At 31.8% G+C, this 19,560-nt stretch overlaps 4 protein-coding genes across 4 annotated transcripts; 2 read left to right on the plus strand and 2 right to left on the minus strand.

The window, feature by feature from the left end:
- Window positions 1–353: 353 nt before the first annotated feature.
- Window positions 354–2,695, minus strand: LOC110603178. Its single transcript, XM_021740875.2, has 2 exons — window positions 1,795–2,695; window positions 354–1,355 (listed from the first exon to the last, which is right to left on the minus strand). Exons 1-2 carry the CDS (start codon window positions 2,385–2,387, stop codon window positions 689–691), a joined length of 1,260 nt encoding a protein of 419 aa, XP_021596567.1. The 5' UTR covers window positions 2,388–2,695; the 3' UTR covers window positions 354–688.
- A 6,656-nt stretch (window positions 2,696–9,351) lies between these two features.
- LOC110604304 (derlin-1) lies at window positions 9,352–13,272 on the plus strand. Its single transcript, XM_021742472.2, has 7 exons — window positions 9,352–9,581; window positions 10,337–10,472; window positions 11,403–11,476; window positions 11,625–11,718; window positions 12,018–12,146; window positions 12,280–12,440; window positions 12,880–13,272. Exons 1-7 carry the CDS (start codon window positions 9,565–9,567, stop codon window positions 13,004–13,006), a joined length of 738 nt encoding a protein of 245 aa, XP_021598164.1. The 5' UTR covers window positions 9,352–9,564; the 3' UTR covers window positions 13,007–13,272.
- On the minus strand, window positions 13,036–15,733 carry LOC110603302 (UDP-glycosyltransferase 88F4). Its single transcript, XM_021740997.1, has 2 exons — window positions 15,074–15,733; window positions 13,036–13,149 (listed from the first exon to the last, which is right to left on the minus strand). Exons 1-2 carry the CDS (start codon window positions 15,731–15,733, stop codon window positions 13,036–13,038), a joined length of 774 nt encoding a protein of 257 aa, XP_021596689.1.
- A 504-nt stretch (window positions 15,734–16,237) lies between these two features.
- LOC110603416 (profilin-4) lies at window positions 16,238–17,951 on the plus strand. Its single transcript, XM_021741141.2, has 3 exons — window positions 16,238–16,520; window positions 17,089–17,226; window positions 17,531–17,951. Exons 1-3 carry the CDS (start codon window positions 16,392–16,394, stop codon window positions 17,663–17,665), a joined length of 402 nt encoding a protein of 133 aa, XP_021596833.1. The 5' UTR covers window positions 16,238–16,391; the 3' UTR covers window positions 17,666–17,951.
- The last annotated feature ends 1,609 nt before the right edge of the window (window positions 17,952–19,560 follow it).

Here is a 19,560-nt window from a genome sequence, read left to right on the forward strand (position 1 = left end):
TCTCTAGTTAATATTGTTATTATTTACCGGTTTTCAATCTATTTTTAGGTGGAAGCTGCTGTCCATACGGTAGGTTTCACTTTCCAAACCAATCTTTTAGTTTGATACTTGTTTAATTTAGTCTCCATTTTAAAAATTTTAAAATTAAAATAATATTAATATTTATATTTATAAATTTATATTTCTTTCATTCCGTAATTTTTATTTAATTTTTTTAATTATTTTAAGATTATTATTAATTTTTTAAAATATAATAATATATAAATTAAAATTATTATTTTATTTTATTTTAAAATCCAAAAGAGAGAGAGAGAGAGAGAGAGAGAGAGAGAGAGGAGAAGAGCAGGGAAATATGAACAAACAATCGCCTTTATCTCTTTTCTGTACAGTTTCATTCTGTTGGTGTAGTTATGTAACAAAACAGAAACCCTCTAGCATATCAAAACCGACAATAACTTATGAATTCCAACTACCTAATCAACCAATAGACAAGCTTCCAAAACCAGATCTAATGCCACGCTCCTACGTACCAGGAGAAAAATTTATAGAATTCTCAAGGAAATGAAAGAATAGGAAAATTTTGAAATGGAAAAAGGACAAAAATTAAAAATTTTCAAAAACGTCTTTAATTGTTTGCTCAAACCAACAGTTGTTTTGCTGATCAGGAGTTAAAACTGCTGGGTAAGCTCTAAAAGAAGGATTCCTGGTCGTCATGGCAGAGTTCCTTTCTAAGCTTGTGGGAGAAGAGACGGCAAGCGTCCATGCTCAGATCAATAGCTGCTGAAAGAGCTACAAATAGAGCAGCATCAGCCATACAAGTCACGTGCTGTACCCCAACTTGTACCACAGGCTTGCTAACTTTTCCTTCGCCTTCAACGGTGGAACCCATCACAAAACCCTTCACTGGTGATCGTGAACTTAATCCTGAATCTCTTATAATCCTGTTATCAATGCAAAATTGGCCGCCCTTCCTTATACTCATTGTAGCTTCAGCAATGGGGATGCCTCCGCTTGGGCCGCCGTTGTCTGTTACGAGCTCAAACCTATAACCAAGGCCGTCAATTGGACCTCTTTCTCTCCACGCCTCAAGGCGACCCCATGGTTTCCAGCTGCTGACAGAGAAACCATGAGGCCGGAGAATTAGCCATGCACCTGGGTTTGATCGAGAAACACGGTCTGAGCCTGGAGATGGGACAAATGGTGTGATCATAGAAGCAACAGCAACTGGGGAGCCAGAGAGATCATATATCATGATCATCCACCCCTTTCTCTCTCTTCCTGAACGTTCTTTCTCGCCGGAAAAAGTTGTCATCCATCCTCGATTGCTGTTAACAGTGCCATCTGATGGGAGATACCTGAATTTACGAAAAAGAGACATAAAATTAAAGGCATAACATTAATTAATTACAAGATATAGAGCAATAGGACAAACAAAAACTAACAGGACCAAATGTAATAATTGACATTTCTAATTTAGAATGTTTTCGAAGAAAACAATTTAAAAAAAAATCTAACAGGGCCATATTATAGATAAAACAACATATTAATTAATCTAATTGTAATTACCCCACCATGCCTGAGCCACTACCCCCATCGGCGCATGTCAGCACCCTACTTACTAAAATCACAAAAGAATAAAAGAATTATGAAAAAAAAATTCTTAGACATCTATAATTTAATTTATAAAATCAATTAATTAAAATTTTTTAAAAATTCATGTTTTCTAACGGGACTTGTACTATACTTTATGTAGAATTCACCATTAATTTTTGTGAATTAATTTATAAAAATTACCGGGATTTTGAATTCCGGTCTGCACTGAACTTGCAACTGAAAACGGGCTGCCGTATATTCCCTTGTATTTGAAAAATAACTGGGCTACACTCAGGTTCGCCACCAAATTGGAAAACAAACCGTGGATCCGGTTCAGACTTGACCACGATATGTAGTCGTGCTGCAGGTTTATCTGGTTGGTTCCCAAGCTTTAACCACCCATTTTGAAACACTCTTGAGTTGGACTGGATATTTCTCAAATCTACACTGATCTGTACCCGACCTAGTAATTTGCCGCCGCTGACCCCGCAGGTATGTCCCATCCTACCTGTGTAGACTTCCACATGGAGTGTGACGGGCCTCCCAGAGAGACGGCGGATGGAGGTCGAGTCCAGGTGGAATCCTGTGGCGGAAGTGGAGGTGTCAGGGGGAGAGTCATTAGCAGTAGAGCAGAGAGGGAGGATTGCGGTTTGGGAAGGGAAGTTCTTGATGCGTAATTTGCAAAAGCATGGGGTGGTTGACGGGTGGACGCCGGAACCGGCTGGTTTGGTGGCCAGAGGGAGCTTTAGAGCTAGAGATTCGACGATTAGACGAACAAATGGACATGGATCCATTGTAATTAAGCAAGGTCTCGTTTTCTTTGTGAAGAGGTTTTCAGAGCTTTGCTTGGTATGCTGAAGAGAGGTTTTAGCTCAAAATGTACGTCAGTGTACAGAAAAGCTTCGGAAACATCAACGTCGATGGTCCAAAAATGGATGTCGGCTTACCTATTTTAACGTTTCTCTCTCTCTTTAGTCTCCGTTATAAACTCCTCCTCTGTTGTTCAGTGGGGTCTTCCTCCCTTGCTTTTTCTATTTTTCGCGCTAAAATCCACCATGGAATAAGATAAATTATTTTCGGTATAATAGGACAACTTCTCGGCTGAGCTAATTGATGAATTATGGAATTTGAATAAATTTATATATGCTATATATGGATGTATATACAATTACATAAATAATAAATAAATTAAAATTATAAATGACATCTTATTTAACAAGTGCTTCTAATAATTATTGAGAAAATCATTAATAAATCTTAATTAAATGATAATGTTAAAATCGTGATTTTAATTTTAAATGCTATATTAACTTCAGGTGATTGAGAAAACTGAGAAATTGGAAGAGGTTGGATATGATAAATTGGGGCGGGCATCATCTCGTAGGAGAGGGAGGCAGAGTGGGGCCAACACAGCTGGGTTTGGCTGTAACCAGGTTGTGACAGGCCAAGCCAAGATACACTTTGATTGGGTGAAAGTTTTGCATACAAACGAAAAAGAAAATTACCGGAATCCCCCGAAATATCAGAAACAAAGAGTTTTTGACGTGGCATTCGCTGGTTGACTGTCACTGGCTAGTTGGCTACCCGCTGTCTCCAATAATAGTCGCCGCTTCGGTACGGCGCTGCCCGCTTTGTTTCTAGTATAGTATGCTTATCCTGTTATAAAAGAATAATTAATTTTTTATTTTTACATATTTAACATTACTTTTTTTAATTCTTTTCATATATTTCATAAATGATAACTGATAATTTAATTTTTTTTAAATTATAAGCAAATTTATTAAAAAATTTTAAATTACTGGAACAAAATAAAAAAATACAGATATATTATGCCAGGCTACTTTTTCTTTGGTATTATGTTTAAGATTTTGTCAATTATTATATATTAAAAATTAAATAATATATATTTAAATTAAGTCAATTATCTTCTAGATTAGGAGCTTGTTAATGATGAAAACTTACAATCTCATGATTTTAATGATGATTTTAGTATTATTTCTAGAAAACGGTGTTTTTAATATTATTGAATTAAAATTCATTGATGTAAAGCGGAAAAAAAAATTAAAAACACGTGTAATGCAACTCCATGGAGTTTGATGTAGTTTCCATATCTAAATTCAGTCAAAAAAGAAAACTTTATTAGGAAATTAAAAAAAATGTAAGTCAAAACCTTTGAAATAAGTAATTTATTGGAGTGATAATAATGGGTCAATTGGAAAATTTGACGAAGTTGGGTGAAGGGTGATGTAAATTAAAGATAATTGAATCATTAATCACCGGTGGATAAATTTTCCTTTTCAGTTGGTGCCTGTGCTGGGAAAAAAAGTGCCCACTTTTGCTCTATGCTTGCAGGGTTAAAAATTTTTTAAACCGACAATAATTTTTTTTTGGGAAAATTACTTTTTAGTCCCTGAGGTTTAACGTAATTAACACTTCTGTCCCTCTATTTTGGCGACCCAACACTTAAGTCCCTCACTTTCTCTTCCGTCCAAATTCGTAGTCCTTCCGTCCATTTAAACCGTTTGGTCAAAGAGTCAAAAGTGAGATGTGATGATTTTTTTCAAAAATACCCTTCTTTCAATGTGAAATTCCAGAAGAAGAAGAAGAAGAAGAAGAAAAAGAAGAAGAAGAAGAAGAAGAAGAAGAAGAAGAAGAAGAAAAAGAAGAAGAAGAAGAAGAAGAAGAAGAAAAAGTTGCTGGGGTAGGAAGAAGAAGAAGAAGAAGAAGAAGAAGAAGAAGAAGAAGAAGAAGAAAGAAGAAGAAGAAGAAGAAAAAGTTGCTGGGTAGGAAGAAGAAGAAGAAAAAGTTGCTGGGTAGGAAGAAGAAGAAGAAGAAGAAGAAGAAGAAGAAGAAAGAAGAAGAAGAAGGAGAAAAAGTTGCTGGGTAGGAAGAAGAAGAAGAAGAAGAAGAAGAAGAAGAAGAAAGAAGAAGAAGAAAGAGAAAAAGTTGCTGGGTAGGAAGAAGAAGAAGAAGAAGAAGAGGAGGAGGAGGAGGGTTAATTTTGTCAATTCACGTGTCCCAAACGGTTATTTTGGACGGAAGGACTACGAATTTGGACGGAAGAGAAAGTGAGGGACTTAAGTGTTGGGTCGCCAAAATAGAGGGACAGAAGTGTTAATTACGTTAAACCTCAGGGACTACAAAGTAATTTTCCCTATTTTTTTTTATATAATATGAAATAAGCAGTTGTATGAGCATAAATTATTTTTTATATATATTTATAGGCTTAATCTGATAGTAAATAATTTGAATCATGAAATCTCAAATTTTATTTTTTTAATTTTTAATTTTTATTTAAAAATAAATAATTTTTTATTAATAAAAATTAGAATTGAGGACAAATAAAATATCAATATAAATGTGTTTCACAGTTTATCAAGTTTGTAATAAATTGTTATTATTATAAAAATAAATTTAAAATATTAACAGCAAATCATTCTATTATATTATTAAATTATAATTATAAAGTAACGGTAATACTTTAAAAATTGTTGTATATGTATTCATTGTTATAATATAAAATAGTAATTTTTTTTAATTTTATAAAAAGTGATTAAAATTATAATATTATTTTATATAATAAAATATTATTTTTTATAATAATTTTAAATTATTATAGCAATATTAAAAAAAAGTAGCAAAGGGGTGGCGCTAAAATGATAAGTTACCGTGTCAGCATCCATAATTTCTGACATTTACTTTTCACTTTGATAGCTCCCTTTTGCTTTTGTTTGTTCTTTAAACCTTATCCTTTTTTTTTTTTTTAAATATCCTAATCAATTCAATTTCAACACTTTCCATATGTTTGCGAGGGTGACCCATCAAATATACGTTCGATATGGTGTGGGCCTACGGGTAGTTTATGAAAAATCATTATTTAGTTTATATAAACATGATGAAATTATTTAATTAAAATTTTATTTTCTTTTTAAAATTTTAAATGTATATTTTTAAGAATATACATTTATTTTATTAGTACAGTTTTGAAATTCAATTATACGACTAAGTTGTTGATTAATGCATAATTAATTTCTCTAACAATATTTTTTATTTAAAATTCAGTGGACCTATTTAAATTTATGTCGCTAAAAATTATTAAAAAATTAAAATATTAAATTTTAAAATTATTTTATTCTTTATCTTCATAAATATAATTTGAGAATAAATACATTTGAATAAACCTGAGAAATTTTAAATTTTATTTTTTAATTCTTAATTTTATTTTTAAAAAAATAATTTTAATTATTTATAAAAATTGAATTGAATTAAAATTGAAGTCAAACTGTTTAATTGAATTTGATTAATTGAAAAAATAATGAATTTATCTTATTTTTAATTTTTTAAAATTCAATTAACATATTTTTCTATTGATTAAAATTTAATTTTTTTAACTAGTTTGATTTGATTTTATTAATTTTTTATTAAATTCAAATAAATTTAAAAAAATTAATTTTTAAAAATTAAAGTAAACTGAAAAAAATTTTAATTCAATTAATTATTTTAATTTCAACCGATTACTGCCACACCTACTTAAAATAATTGATTAAAGGAGAATGTATTAATGCGCTCCCATCTGAAGTTTTAAGAATTTTTAAAAAATAATTTAGTATGGAGTTGTTAGCTTAAGTAGATGGTTAATTAATTATTGCTTAACCAACACAATCAAAGGGAATGTCACTTGATGCTTATAATAATTACTTAATTAGCTATCTGGTTGCTTTTCTCTATGCAAATGCAAGCCATGTGAAGTAGCTTGTCAGGGTCTTGTCCAGGCTTAATGGTGGGCCAGAAGGAACAACATAATCCTAATAAAATGAAAAATCCTTAAAATTGACTAATTTTTTTAAAATAAAATTGAGAGATTAAAATAGAAATTTTAAATTTATTATTTACTATTAAATTAAATTCGTGAATATAAAATTAACTAATTAAAAATTATTATTATTTGCCAACTATTGTTACAATATATAAATTTATTAAAATAACAAAACGTTTATTCTTATATAATTTCAAAAGTGATTTATATTTAAGGTTTAAATTTAATATCTCTAATTGAAAAGGAAAAAAATTATTTCATTCTATTTTATATTTTTAAAAATTAATCCAAATAGTATATTTATTAATAAAATAAATAATTTGATTAAATTAAGGAAAGCAATTTGCTTTTTCTATAATAAGAAAAGTGAGAGTGTTATTTTTTTTCAAATTAAAAAAATAATCAATGAAATAAACAATATTTTAATGCTTTATAAAAACTTAAAATTCATGAATTAAGTCTCCTCCAACTAAAGAAAGCAAAATAAATTGTTGAGTCTCCAATACCATCCACGAGACTATGGAATCATTAATCACTCCTTTATGTACGTAAAAGTGTCAAACTCACCCAATTTCTTCCTTTTTTTTATTTAATTAATGAAGAAAATTGATATTCATGCGTTTAAATTCATAACAAAATATCGACTGCTAAATTGATTATGTTCACATAATTTATGTTTCATCTGTAATTCATGTATGAACTGCTAATTTAAAGTTCTTTTATGCATTTCATTTAAGAATATTTCATAATTTTATAATATAATTTGATATTCTAAAATTTAAAATATAGAATTTACGAGTATGATTGGCCGAAGAGGAGGGTGTTCCTCTCTTTGTATTCCTTTCCTTTTTTCTGCTAATGGCGTCTAACGGCCTCTCTGCTATAGTGTCACATGTTCCTGTCATGTAGATCCGTACGTACGGAAACGTCAGATGTTCTCTTTGTACCAAACGGCTATTTAATTCTCTCTGACGCGTATGCGAATAGGACTACGAGTTAACTGGGCCTGTTGTTATTCCTCGTGTCATGTCACCGGACTGAACTTCTTTCAGATGGACCTGGGCTCATAAGAGACCTAATCCACTCCACGGGTCTGAATCAGGACTGAAGATGTCGGACCGGTCTATCAAGAAAGTTCATGTGCTTTAAGCCAGTACTCCTTTTATGGGTCCGACCCTCTCCTGGAACACGTGAAGCCCGACGATCATGATAATTAATTCAACATAATAATTATTTAAAATAAACTGTGAGCGTGATAATGATATGTTAGATTAGCATGTGATTATAGAGATCTCACTTGTAAAAATAAATATTAAAACAGTGTGATTAAAATATTAAAACAAATATTTTTTTTAATTAATTGCAAAAACAAATATTAAAACAAATATTAAAACAAATATTAAAATATTTTTTTACTCAATTAAATTAATAATTTTAGCTTTATTGTTTTATTTAAATTAATAACTGCTGTATTATTATTTTTTACAATTGCTGTGTAATTTGAGGAAAGATTTACTCTATATATTAAGTTATTTTATTGTAAATTACTAGCATTAGTAATATTTATTGCAGTAAATCGGATATAGATACGATTATATATATATATATGTAAATTTAAAAAAAAAAGTCATATAACTGTAATTCAACATCAGCAATTGTTTAAGGTTTTTTTTTTTTGTTCTTTTACATAAAATCCTTGTATAATTACAAGATTCATTATGAATCAAATTAAATTTTACAAAAGGATCATCTTTTAACACTAGTTAATTAATTCACAATAGATCACGATACCATAACCCATTAAATTTTATTAACAAATTTCAAACAATCAGTAATCATATTGATAATTTGTAAGTAAAATTATTAATTCTCACTCTATTTTCTATTATCTCTCATTTAATTTTTTTATAAACGAAATAAAAGAAATAATAATTATACTAAATTTCAATAAAAATAAAGATAAAGAAGACTACATTACCTTTTAATTAAAATATCTATACAAATAATATGAATCTAATTAATAATTTTAATAAATAAATAAATAAAAAACTTATAAAATAATAATTAATAAAAAAGAGCGTATTTTAAACCTCTTAATCCAATTCCAAGCCGAACCTTATTACACCAACATCAACATGCAATACCCACGCGATAAAGGTCAAAAAGCGATTTGCAATTTCTTCTTATTTTTTATTAGAGGGTGGCGCGTGTGTTGAGAAGAAAAAGCCACTATAAAGCTGGCAGAATTGAGTGGAGTATCCAGTCATCTGATCTGGATTGGGTAGTCCTTCGGATCCCTCGATCTTTTTTTTGTTTTTTTTTTCCAAATTATAGCTCTAATCATGCAGCTCAACTGGCAGCTACTTATCACATTGCACCCAACGCAAAGCTATTTCTGTTAAAGAATGAAGGACATTAGCATAATTGTGATTTAGGACCACCTCAACCCCGCCATATCTATCCAGGCGCGAGGGAAGATACGGCAAGGGACACGTGCCGTACCAACGATCGAAAAATATTTTGAACGGGGATGAAGGTGCTGCAGTGGCGCAGCCGGTAGTGCTGCAGCGGCGCAGTCAGTGCCCTACAAGGGGAAGCTCCTGACTCCGCCGCTGTATCCATCACCTTTCAACTCTGCCTGTCCTCTCATCACCCTTCATTTTTTTTTTATTTGTAGATTTTCTTTGATTATTAATTCTGTAAATTTTATGAAATTATCCATAATTTTTTATATTTTAATAAATCAGAAAAATTAAAATTTAAAAATTTATCACTAAAATTAATGAAAAAATTAATTAATAAATTTTTTATACCACAGATACTCTAGTAATTTCTTCTAAAGATAATCTAAAAGCAGTAATGGGCTCAGGTCCATCCACACCTTTAGGCCCAACCTTCAGTGACATTAGAGGTTGGGTCCAACTGCTGGATGCTTCCATTTCTGGTCCAATTCTAACGAAACGATGGAGAGATCGAACACGAAAGCTAGGAAGAGGAACCTTCTGGAATGGACCAATCTCTTCATGGTTTTCAGGATTTTATACTTGAAAGATTTTCGCAAACTGTAACCATCATTTTCGAAATTCAGTCCAGAAGGGACAAATTTCAGAGAGGCAGAGATTTTCTCCATTTCAATTTAGCTTCTCGATTCTGGAATGTCTTCACCTGCCGAGTAAGTAACCTTTTCCATCCCTCTCTCTTTTTGTAGGTCTGTATCACTGTATGTAGTGCGCTTTGCTGATTTTTCTTCGTATCTTAATCCTAGCTTTCTTGTAATTTATTTTTAAAGTTATATTTGTGGTTCAGTGATTGCGTGATTGACTTTACTCTGTTGCTATGTGTTTGTTTGTGTATGCACTTACTAGGATTCTATTGAACTTATTCCTATGCAAGTTTTATCAGTTTTATTTTATAAATAAATGGGAAAATTTCTTGCATCTAGCATAGAAGTAAGATTGTAAGTATCAGAAATAGTTGCAAACGTGATTGAAGTTTGGTGAGGAAGCAATTACGCATGTTGGCTTCAGAAGTATAAGGTTATTTCTTCATGATCTTTTAGATTGAATCAAATGCAGAGCAGTATAACAGTACATTGCAAAAATTAAAATTTTGTTTGGGTATTCATTATATATATATATACCCATGGTGAAATCTTCCAATGACATTCTGAATGCATACTGTAATTTTACTATAAATTGCACAACAAATTGACATGGTGATACTGAGTTGTTTTCTAAATGGTGCCTCATGTTGTTCTTTTAATCTTTAATTCTCGATTTGCCGGGTAGTAGCAGCAAAGTTTGTACTGCTGAAACAAATTTAAAATTTGAACCGAATTCCCCTATTTTTAGATGTGTATGCTCTATATTATTTTTTAAAAACCTTTTCAAGACCATTGAAATTTTTGTTGTTCATTTTTTTTCCCAGATACTATCACTCTCTTCCACCTATAAGCAAGGCTTATGGGACCATGTGCCTACTTTTCACTGCGGCATATCAACTTGGGATATTTGATGTGTTTCATATTGCATTGGTGTATAAACTTGTATTCTCACACTTTCAGGTATGGATTAAATTATTTATTGATGATCCTTTTTCCTAATTAAGGATTTCCATTCCTATTATCATGTGTGCCATATGAGTTCTGAAAGTTTGTTTTGGCAATTGCATTTATGAGTATCACTATTTTAAGATACTGATATGTAGGATTGTCAATAATTTTTTAGTTATAGGCATGCCAATGATTTCTTTCCTTATGTCTGCTTGCTAGATTTCCACTATACAGACGATAAGTTCATATGGGAGTCTCTGTTAACTTGGCTCATGTATGATGGAAATTATTAGCTTGAACTGCTGTTTGAATACCAAGAGGCATTGAGTCAGAATGGACTCAATCACATGGGCATTTGATGCTTATATACACTATTGTTTCTGTTCAACAGTTTCATTGAATTGAATCAATGGCAAAAACCATACCTAAAATATTGGCAAACAGCAAGCCATTCAAAATTCTGCCAAATGGAACTCTTCCGGATCCCTCTAGCGTTTTCGCCTTTCTTTTTTCCACACACAAGCATAATTACAAGTGTGAACAGCAAGCCATTCAAAATTCTGCCAAATGGAACTCTTCTGGATCCCTCTAGCGTTTTCACCTTTCTTTATTCCACACACAAGTATAAATTGCGAGTGCACACTTATTATTCAAATGACGAGCGCATTATGATGAATATTTGGCTTTCAAAGTTCTTTTTGCTGATTTTAATATTTTCACCTCTCGAAGAGGTCTCTCTTTCTGTGTCACACACACACACACTCGCACACATGCACTTGCACACTACTCAAATGAGGACTCAAGTATATTTATGATGAATAATTTGCTATCAAAGCTCTTTTTTTGGCTGATTTTATCGAAATCTTATATTGTTGTTGAACACTTAATTGTCTGCTGACACAAGTCCATGCTACTATTTTGTGACTTTGTATACATTCCCAGGTCTGGAGGCTCTTTACAAACTTCTTTTTTCTTGGAAAATTTTCCATCAATTTTGGAATTCGCCTCTTAATGATGTAAGTTGTAGACTCATAGATGTGGTTTGATTTCACCATGCCTCTCTTATGGCTTTTGGTGTGATAGTTGGAGACTATTTAAATATGCATATAGAGCACTTTCTTCTCTATACTAATGCTTTCCACGGTAATGTCTGTAATTATACAGAGCAAGGTATGGTGTTCAACTTGAGAAGGGACCATTTGAGAGGCATACAGCAGACTTTTTGTGGATGATGCTATTTGGAGCCTTTTGCATGCTAGTATGTGTTCTCTTCTTTATTCATTCAGATACCTTGTCATGATTCTTTTTCTTCTCAAATTGAGTTTGTCAAGTCATATTGATTATACTGTAGACTAAACATGGTGAGGGCCTAAGCTTATGTGAGCTGAAGACTGAAGCGATTTAATCTTACTGTTCCTCCCTGTTTATCCTGCTTTGGCTTTTCTTCCACTGTCCAAATTCACCTTCTGAAAATTCGTGGAGCATTTTGAGCTCTAGCCTAGGTACTTCCTCCCATCTTTTCAGCTGATTGATCATATTCTCCATTCTGGATTGTAGGTATTAGCTGCCATTCCTATATTTTGGGCCCCTTTCTTGGGGATATCACTTGTTTTCATGCTTGTCTATGTATGGAGTAGAGAATTCCCAAATGCCCAGATCAACATATATGGTCTTGTGACTCTTAAGGTATGCTTGAGATACATGCAGTTGCAAATTATTGCTGGGTGTTTTTTTCTGCTTTGCATGAGATTAGGGGTTAGGGTTATCATATTAACATCTATGCTAATCTCCACCCTTCATGTTTTAATTGTGTTTTCAGGCATTTTATCTTCCATGGGCGATGCTTGGTTTAGATGTCATTTTTGGTTCCCCTCTTATGCCGGATCTAATGGGAATCATTGCAGGGCATCTATATTACTTTTTGACTGTTTTGCATCCACTTGCAACGGGAAAGACCTTATTAAAGACTCCAAGATTGGTGTATCCTTGAATTACTTCGTTCTCCTTTTGGGAAAAGTATATTTATCTGTTTGCAATAGTAATTTGCAAGTGCTCAATGTGCTGTCATCATTAAAGATATCTTCAACCCGTGTCCCACTCTCTCGACAAGCTCTCCTGCTCAGTTTTCTGTTGCACCAGGAAGTTATTGCAAGTAGACTCTTCATCCATTCTGATTAGCCATTATCATTCATCTGCATTCCATCTCTTCCGCATGCAGTCTTCTTCCTGATCACATAATGGCATCATTGCAGCAGCAATCATTCAAACATTAGAACTTGGGCTTTGACAAAATCTTCCCATGGCATTGTCATTAACCAATTTTTTTATTCTTTGATTAGCCCCCCTGTTGATTGATCTCTGACTATATAATATGTTTGGTCTTATCTTTTTGTTCCTCCAATTTCCTCGACTCTTGTAGACATAAACTGGTTGCAAGATGGAGAATAGGAGCTCCAGCACCAGGGGCCCCAACAAACAATCGGGTGGAACCTGAAAGAAATACTGGTGTGGCTTTCAGAGGGAGATCGTACCGACTAAGTGATTGATTAATGCTCCTCTATTACGTATTTCTGGATTACAACATTACCTTTTGCAACATTCTCATCAGTTCTTCAGATGATGCGGCTAACACAGAGAGCAAAGTGTTTGATTTAGAGTGTAGGGATTTATAAGAAGGTTCTGGCTTTTTCTATTCAACAGCATAACGTTTTTCATTTTTTGTAAACTTGTGTCCCTTAGATTGTTGAATGGTTAAACAACTGAAGGGACAGATAAGCGGTTGATGGCAATGAAAGGCCTTTTATTTTTTACCCATAGTTTCCTCTCGTCTTTGGGAAAGTAATGGCCTTGGTGTGGGAAGATCCTCAGTATCCAAAATATGGGTGATTATGCAAATCTGCAATCATCTTCTGGGTCTTAGATAGGGAATTTTAGGATGATTAGGTTTTTTTTGTAACATGCGTTCTCACATTATTAATACTCGTTGTATATATATATATATTAATTAATTTTATATAAAACTTACTTAAAAATATTTTAAATTTTAAAAAATACATTTATAAATATTAAAATAAAATATTTTTTCAATGGAATTCCACAAACTATTATTATTTATTTTCTTTTTTCACAAAGCATAATTGTTAAATGGTGACATTAAAATTCATATTTAGTTATAAAAAGAATTTTAAAAAATCCATTTTAAAGTAATTTAACATAAATGTAAGTACTATAAATAAAATTTAAATGTAAATAAAAATCAATTTAATCATTGAAATTAATAATTTTTAAATAATAATAAGTTTTTAATGAAAATAATGAATAATTTAATAAATAGAATTTAAATTTAAATAGAAAATCAATAAAACATATTAAATTAAAGTTCTTTTAAAATAATAATAAAATGATTTAGCGGTAAATTGCAATATGAGATTAAAGTGATACAAACAAATTTAGCGCTAAAGAAATTAATTTCTCTTCTTATTTTATATAAATAAATTTAGATAAATATTTATTTTATATAAATAATTATAAGGATATAAATAAAATTAAATTAATTTATGTTGATAATTTCAATATTTATTTATTACATAACTTATGTTATTATATTTTATTTGTATTTAATATTGCATACTAATAGAATAGAGTTTGTCAATTGACTATTATATACAATTTAATTTTAATTATAATTCTAATAAATATTCATTTAAATAAAATTATACCTACTTTGTTTAATTATACAATAAATTAGAAAACAATCTATTTATAAATACTAAGAGAAAATATTTTTTAATAGAATTCCACACACTATACTTTTTTTTATCTAAAATATAATCTTCAATTTATTTTTTTAAATTATTAAATAACAAATAGAATTCCTAAGAAGTGGAATTAAAATTCATATTTATAATTAGGAAATTAAAAAAAGTCCATTCCAAAGAAATTTAATATAAATACTAAACAATCAAATTACTATTTAATAAAATAAATTTAAATGTAAATACAAATTAATCTAATTAGTTAAATTAATTATTTTTAGATAATAATAAATTTTTATCACATTAAATCAATTAAAAACATAATAATTTGATAAAATATGAGTTGCATTTAAATAAAAAATTAATCTAACCTATTAAATTAAAGGTTTTTTAGAATATTAATAAATTCTTATATTATTTTAAAATAAAATAGTGGATAATTTGTAACGTTATATACAATAATGTACTTTTTTAAAAATAATTTCATTATTTTTCTTTTTTTCACTTTTATATATAGTATAGATTGTAAAATTTATAAGTTAGCTATAAATTATAAAGGGTAAACTGTAATTTAGTCCCTCTGGTTTAGTGAAAAACAACATTTCGTCCCTCTGTTTTAAAAAACTTTTAATTTAATCACTGTAATTTTTAAAAATTATGCGTTTAGTCCCTCCCGTTAGATTTTCAGTTAAATCACCTTTAATTTTAGTTAAAAAGACTAAAATACCCATTATCTCTCCTTCCTCTTTCTCCTCTTCTTCTTCTGGTGCTGATTGTCTTTCTGCCTTCTTATATTTTAAAATAAAAAAGATAGATTTTCTCTTCCTCTTCTGGCTCCAGATCGTTGAAGGAATTAACAATAATTCCATCTGCTTTTGGGAGATTCGAACAGAAGTATAGCAAGTCATAATAGAAAGGATCATCTCTTGATAGCATCGGTTCCGGCATGTGAATAGCTTTAAGAGGTGGCAAGTTAGGGAAATAAAGGACAGTGTTTGCAAGATCTTTGAAGTTCTCGTCGTATTGTTCATGGATTTTAGGGAAATATAAGAAGGCAGAAAGACAACTAGCACCAGAAGTGAAAAAATAGTAAGTGGCGATTTTTAGATCTTTACCTAGAGAAAGAGCAGAGGTGCAGAAGAGATCAATAACAAAAACAGAGATTTTATCTTTCTTGGAGATTTCTTGAAGGGAATCAAGAAAATTAGGCTTGTTGAGGAGTATGCACTCAAAGAGTACGGCAGGCTTGCTGCGATTAAGAGTTGTGTCGTAGGAGACAGGAGGATAATGACGGAAGGAGATAGAAGGGTAGGTTTGAGAGATGGCGTTGATGTATGAAACAAGGCATGGGGTTTCGAAGAATTCAGCGGTGATAAGGAAGATGGTGATGGAGAAGCGGTGGCCATAGCGGTGGAGGATAAGCTTGCCTAGCTCTACCATGGAGACTACATGGCCCATGGTTGGAGCTGGGCACAGGACAATAGTGTCTCGCATTTTTGGTTGCTGTTTGTTTTGCATTGGCGTTCTTCTTTTGCTTTGACTGACAGAAATTGGGAAGGAGAAGAAGAAGAAGAAGAGGAGGAGGAGAAAGGAGAGAGAAGGGTATTTTAGTCTTTTTAACTAAAATTAACGGTAATTTAACTGAAAATCTAACGGAAGGACTAAACGCATAATTTTTAAAAATCACAATGACTAAATTAAAGGTTTTTTAAAATAGAGGGACGAAAAGTTATTTTTCACTAAACCAGAGGGACTAAATTACAGTTTAAAGTAGAAGATTACAAAAAAAACGATGCCGTTTGAAAGGAGAACAAGGAGCGTAATTTTGTAAAAGAGCATGGGCAAAATGGCACAAAGATTACTGAGTATCCGTTGGAAAAAAGAAGCCTGAAAAAACGCGAATGTGAATGGTAAAAATTGAAGAGAGAAAGGGCCGAGTTAAACGGACGGTCACTTTTCAAAAGGCTCTCTCCGCATTCATCGCTCATTATTTATTTATTTATTTATTTATTTTATTTATTAATAGCTTCTCTACCAAATAAGATGCAGCAGAAACCAACTTCCTCCACTACAAAATCACACTTCACCGCGTAGCCCAAAGAGAAAGCGCTCCAACACTCGACTGAATTCACCAACACAGAGTTTCAGCGAGAGATTCATTGTAACGTAGAACAAAATGTCGTGGCAGACTTACGTAGACGAGCACCTGATGTGCGACATCGACGGCCAAGGCCAGCATCTCACTGCCTCTGCCATTGTTGGCCATGACGGTAGCGTCTGGGCTCAGAGTTCCTCTTTCCCTCAGGTGAATCGATGATTACACTCTTTTGCTTTTGATTTGTTCTGATCCTTCTGCCCGTTGTCATGTTGTAGCGGAGCTGAATCGATTCATTGTGTTTGACAATTTGGATTCTCATGCGATTGATCTCGTTGAATGTATTTAAATCTGAGTTCTGAAAGAATGTGATTTGGTTTTTGTGGCGTTTGATAACCTCAAAAAAAAAAAAATTATATAAGGATAGAGCTGATCCTGATCCCTAAAGTGCAAATTGCTCTTATTTCTTGGTAGCTGGGTTGATTTTAATGTTGTCTATATTCTGCTCTTGTCCAGAAAGCGAACAAACTTCGTGAAAGATAGGCAACGGCCAATTGAGGCGTGCATGTCTATATATCCAAACAATTGACCATATTATTACTTAATACTGTATTTTTTACGTCCTTGTGGTTATGAGCTGTTGGCAATGGACGCTAGCATTTGTTTGTTTGGCTAGAGAAATGGAGTTCTTGTCCTTTATTAAACTCCAATTTTTTATCATCAATATATCGACTTCCAGGACTGTTTATCTATGTTTCTTTTGAGTTCTTAATTGCAGTTCAAGCCCCAGGAGGTCACTGACATCATGAAAGATTTTGATGAGCCTGGCCACCTTGCCCCAACAGGTCTACACCTCGGGGGCACAAAGTACATGGTTATCCAGGGAGAGGCTGGAGCTGTTATCCGTGGAAAGAAGGTGACGGGCATTATATCTGTGTTTTCAACTTTATCATTATTTGATTGGATTCATTTTATTTCATAAAATGCTTTGTCTAACTTTTGACTATTGTCCGAGTCTTTCAGGAATCAAGATGAGGTTTTTCTACAGCTTTTTAGTTCTTGATTTTTTATTCATGCTTTACTTTGTGTTGTTATCTCATGCAGAATATCATTTTGATTCCCACATTTTCCTGTAATAAGAAATATACGCATGCTCTGTGCTGCTGAATTGTGTCTGTTCCATGTAATTAATCAGCTGCTTGCCTGTATTCGTTTGGCAGGGATCAGGGGGTATCACCATAAAGAAGACTGGTCAAGCTCTTGTTTTTGGCATCTATGAGGAACCTGTGACTCCAGGGCAGTGCAACATGGTTGTGGAGAGGCTGGGTGATTACCTCGTTGATCAGGGGCTGTAGGCCTAGTCAGTCTATCGCAATTTATTACATTTATTTTGTGGGGTTACAAGCACTGTTTTGTTTCATTTTCTTCTGTTTTTGATCTCTGGTTCCAAGTTCGCATCATCTTCTGTTGAAAGCCTTGAATTGGCAATGAAGATGTTGCAGACAATAACCATGTGAGAACTAAATTGTTGTTTGGTATTGCCTGTTTTGAGTTGAATTACTTTGATAAATATTGATTTAATGTGTAACCTGCAATTTTTATCCAAATCACATCTTTCTCCTGTTGCAATTTTTATCAAAATCACCTTTTTTTTTTCTCTCTCTTTTTTTTTTTTTTTTTTTTTTTTTTTTTTTTTTGTGGTGGTGCTTTATTGGTAGGGAATTGAAAAGCGAGCGGTGGTTTGTGCTTTTAAGTTGGTTAGGATGTCGTAATTAGCCATGCTTTGCCACCACTTGCATTTTGGTATGGAGACAGCAGTACTGGAGAATTATTATATTCCATTATTATTTCTCGAGAATCTGCTTAGATTTGAAATATTTCAGAAAGATAGAGGACAAATTTTCTATCTATCTGGCTCGTGGAAAAAGGTGTTGTTTCATATAAATCTACCTGAACGTCTAGATTCTTTTCCCATTTACAAGCAATTTGTACATGAAGTAAAACATTTACAAAATCACAGCAGGCATAGTTTTGGTGCAAATCAAACTAAAAAGGGAGATTTATAATTTAGTCCCTGGATATTGCCATTATTAACAAGTCAGCCTCTGTATTTTAAAAAATCTATTAAAACATCTTTATATTTTCTTTCCGTCAACAAAATAGTCCTTCTGTCATCTTTTCCATTAAAATTAGATAAAGGAGGAGAGAGAAAATTTTTAAAATCCAATTTTACCCTCAAATAAAATTTTTTATTTAGTCATTGGATATTGTTATTATTAACAAGTTAGTCCTTATATTTTTAAAAATCTATTAAAACGTTTTTATCTTTTTTCATATCTATTAAAACGTCTTTATCATTTCTTTTTATCAATAAAATAATCCCTATCTTTTCTCATATCTATTAAAATGTCCTTATCGTTTCTTTACATCAACGAAATAGTTCTTCCTCATTGTTTTCTTTCCGTCAACGAAATAGTCCTTCCTCATCGTTTCTTTTCGTCAACGAAATCATCCCTCCCTATATTTTTAGAAATCTATTAAAACGTCTTTATCGTTTCTGTTTGTCAACAAAATAGTCTTTATCTTTTCTCACATCTATTAAAATATCCTTATCGTTTCTTTTTGTCAATGAAATAGTCCCTATCTTTTCTTTTCTCCTCCTCCTCCTCCTCCTCCTCCTCCTCAAAAGAAGAAAAAGAAGAAAAAGAAGAAGAAGAAGAAGGAGAAGAAGAAGAAGAAGAAGTAGAAGAAGGAGAAGAAGAAGAAGAGAAAGAAGAAGAAGAAGAAGAAGGAGAAGAAGGAGAAGAAGAAGAAGAGAAAGAAGAAAAAGAAGAAAAAGAAGAAAAAGAAGAAAAAGAAGCAAAAGAAGAAGGAGGAGAAGAAGGATAAGAATAAGAAAAAGAAGAAGAAGTAGAAGCAGAAGGAGAAGCAGAAGAAGAAGCAGAAGAAGTAGGAAGAATTGATGAAGAAGAAAAGGAAGGAGGAGGAGGAGGAAAATAATAGAGGGTAATTTAGTTTTTTACAATATTTTTAACGGCAAAAATAAACGGAAGGATTATTTTATTGACGGAGAAAAAAGATAAGGACGTTTTAATAGGTTTCTAAAAATATAAGGACTGACTTGTTAATAATGGTAATATTCAGAGACTAAATTATAAATCTCCCAACTAAAAAATAGTATCGAAGTTTATTAAAATTAGAAATGAATTGCTACCGTGCATTGAAATGAATTTATATTTATTATTTTGGT

Source organism: Manihot esculenta, chromosome 16, assembly GCF_001659605.2.
Source record: "Manihot esculenta cultivar AM560-2 chromosome 16, M.esculenta_v8, whole genome shotgun sequence".
Taxonomy (NCBI): Eukaryota; Viridiplantae; Streptophyta; class Magnoliopsida; order Malpighiales; family Euphorbiaceae; genus Manihot; species Manihot esculenta.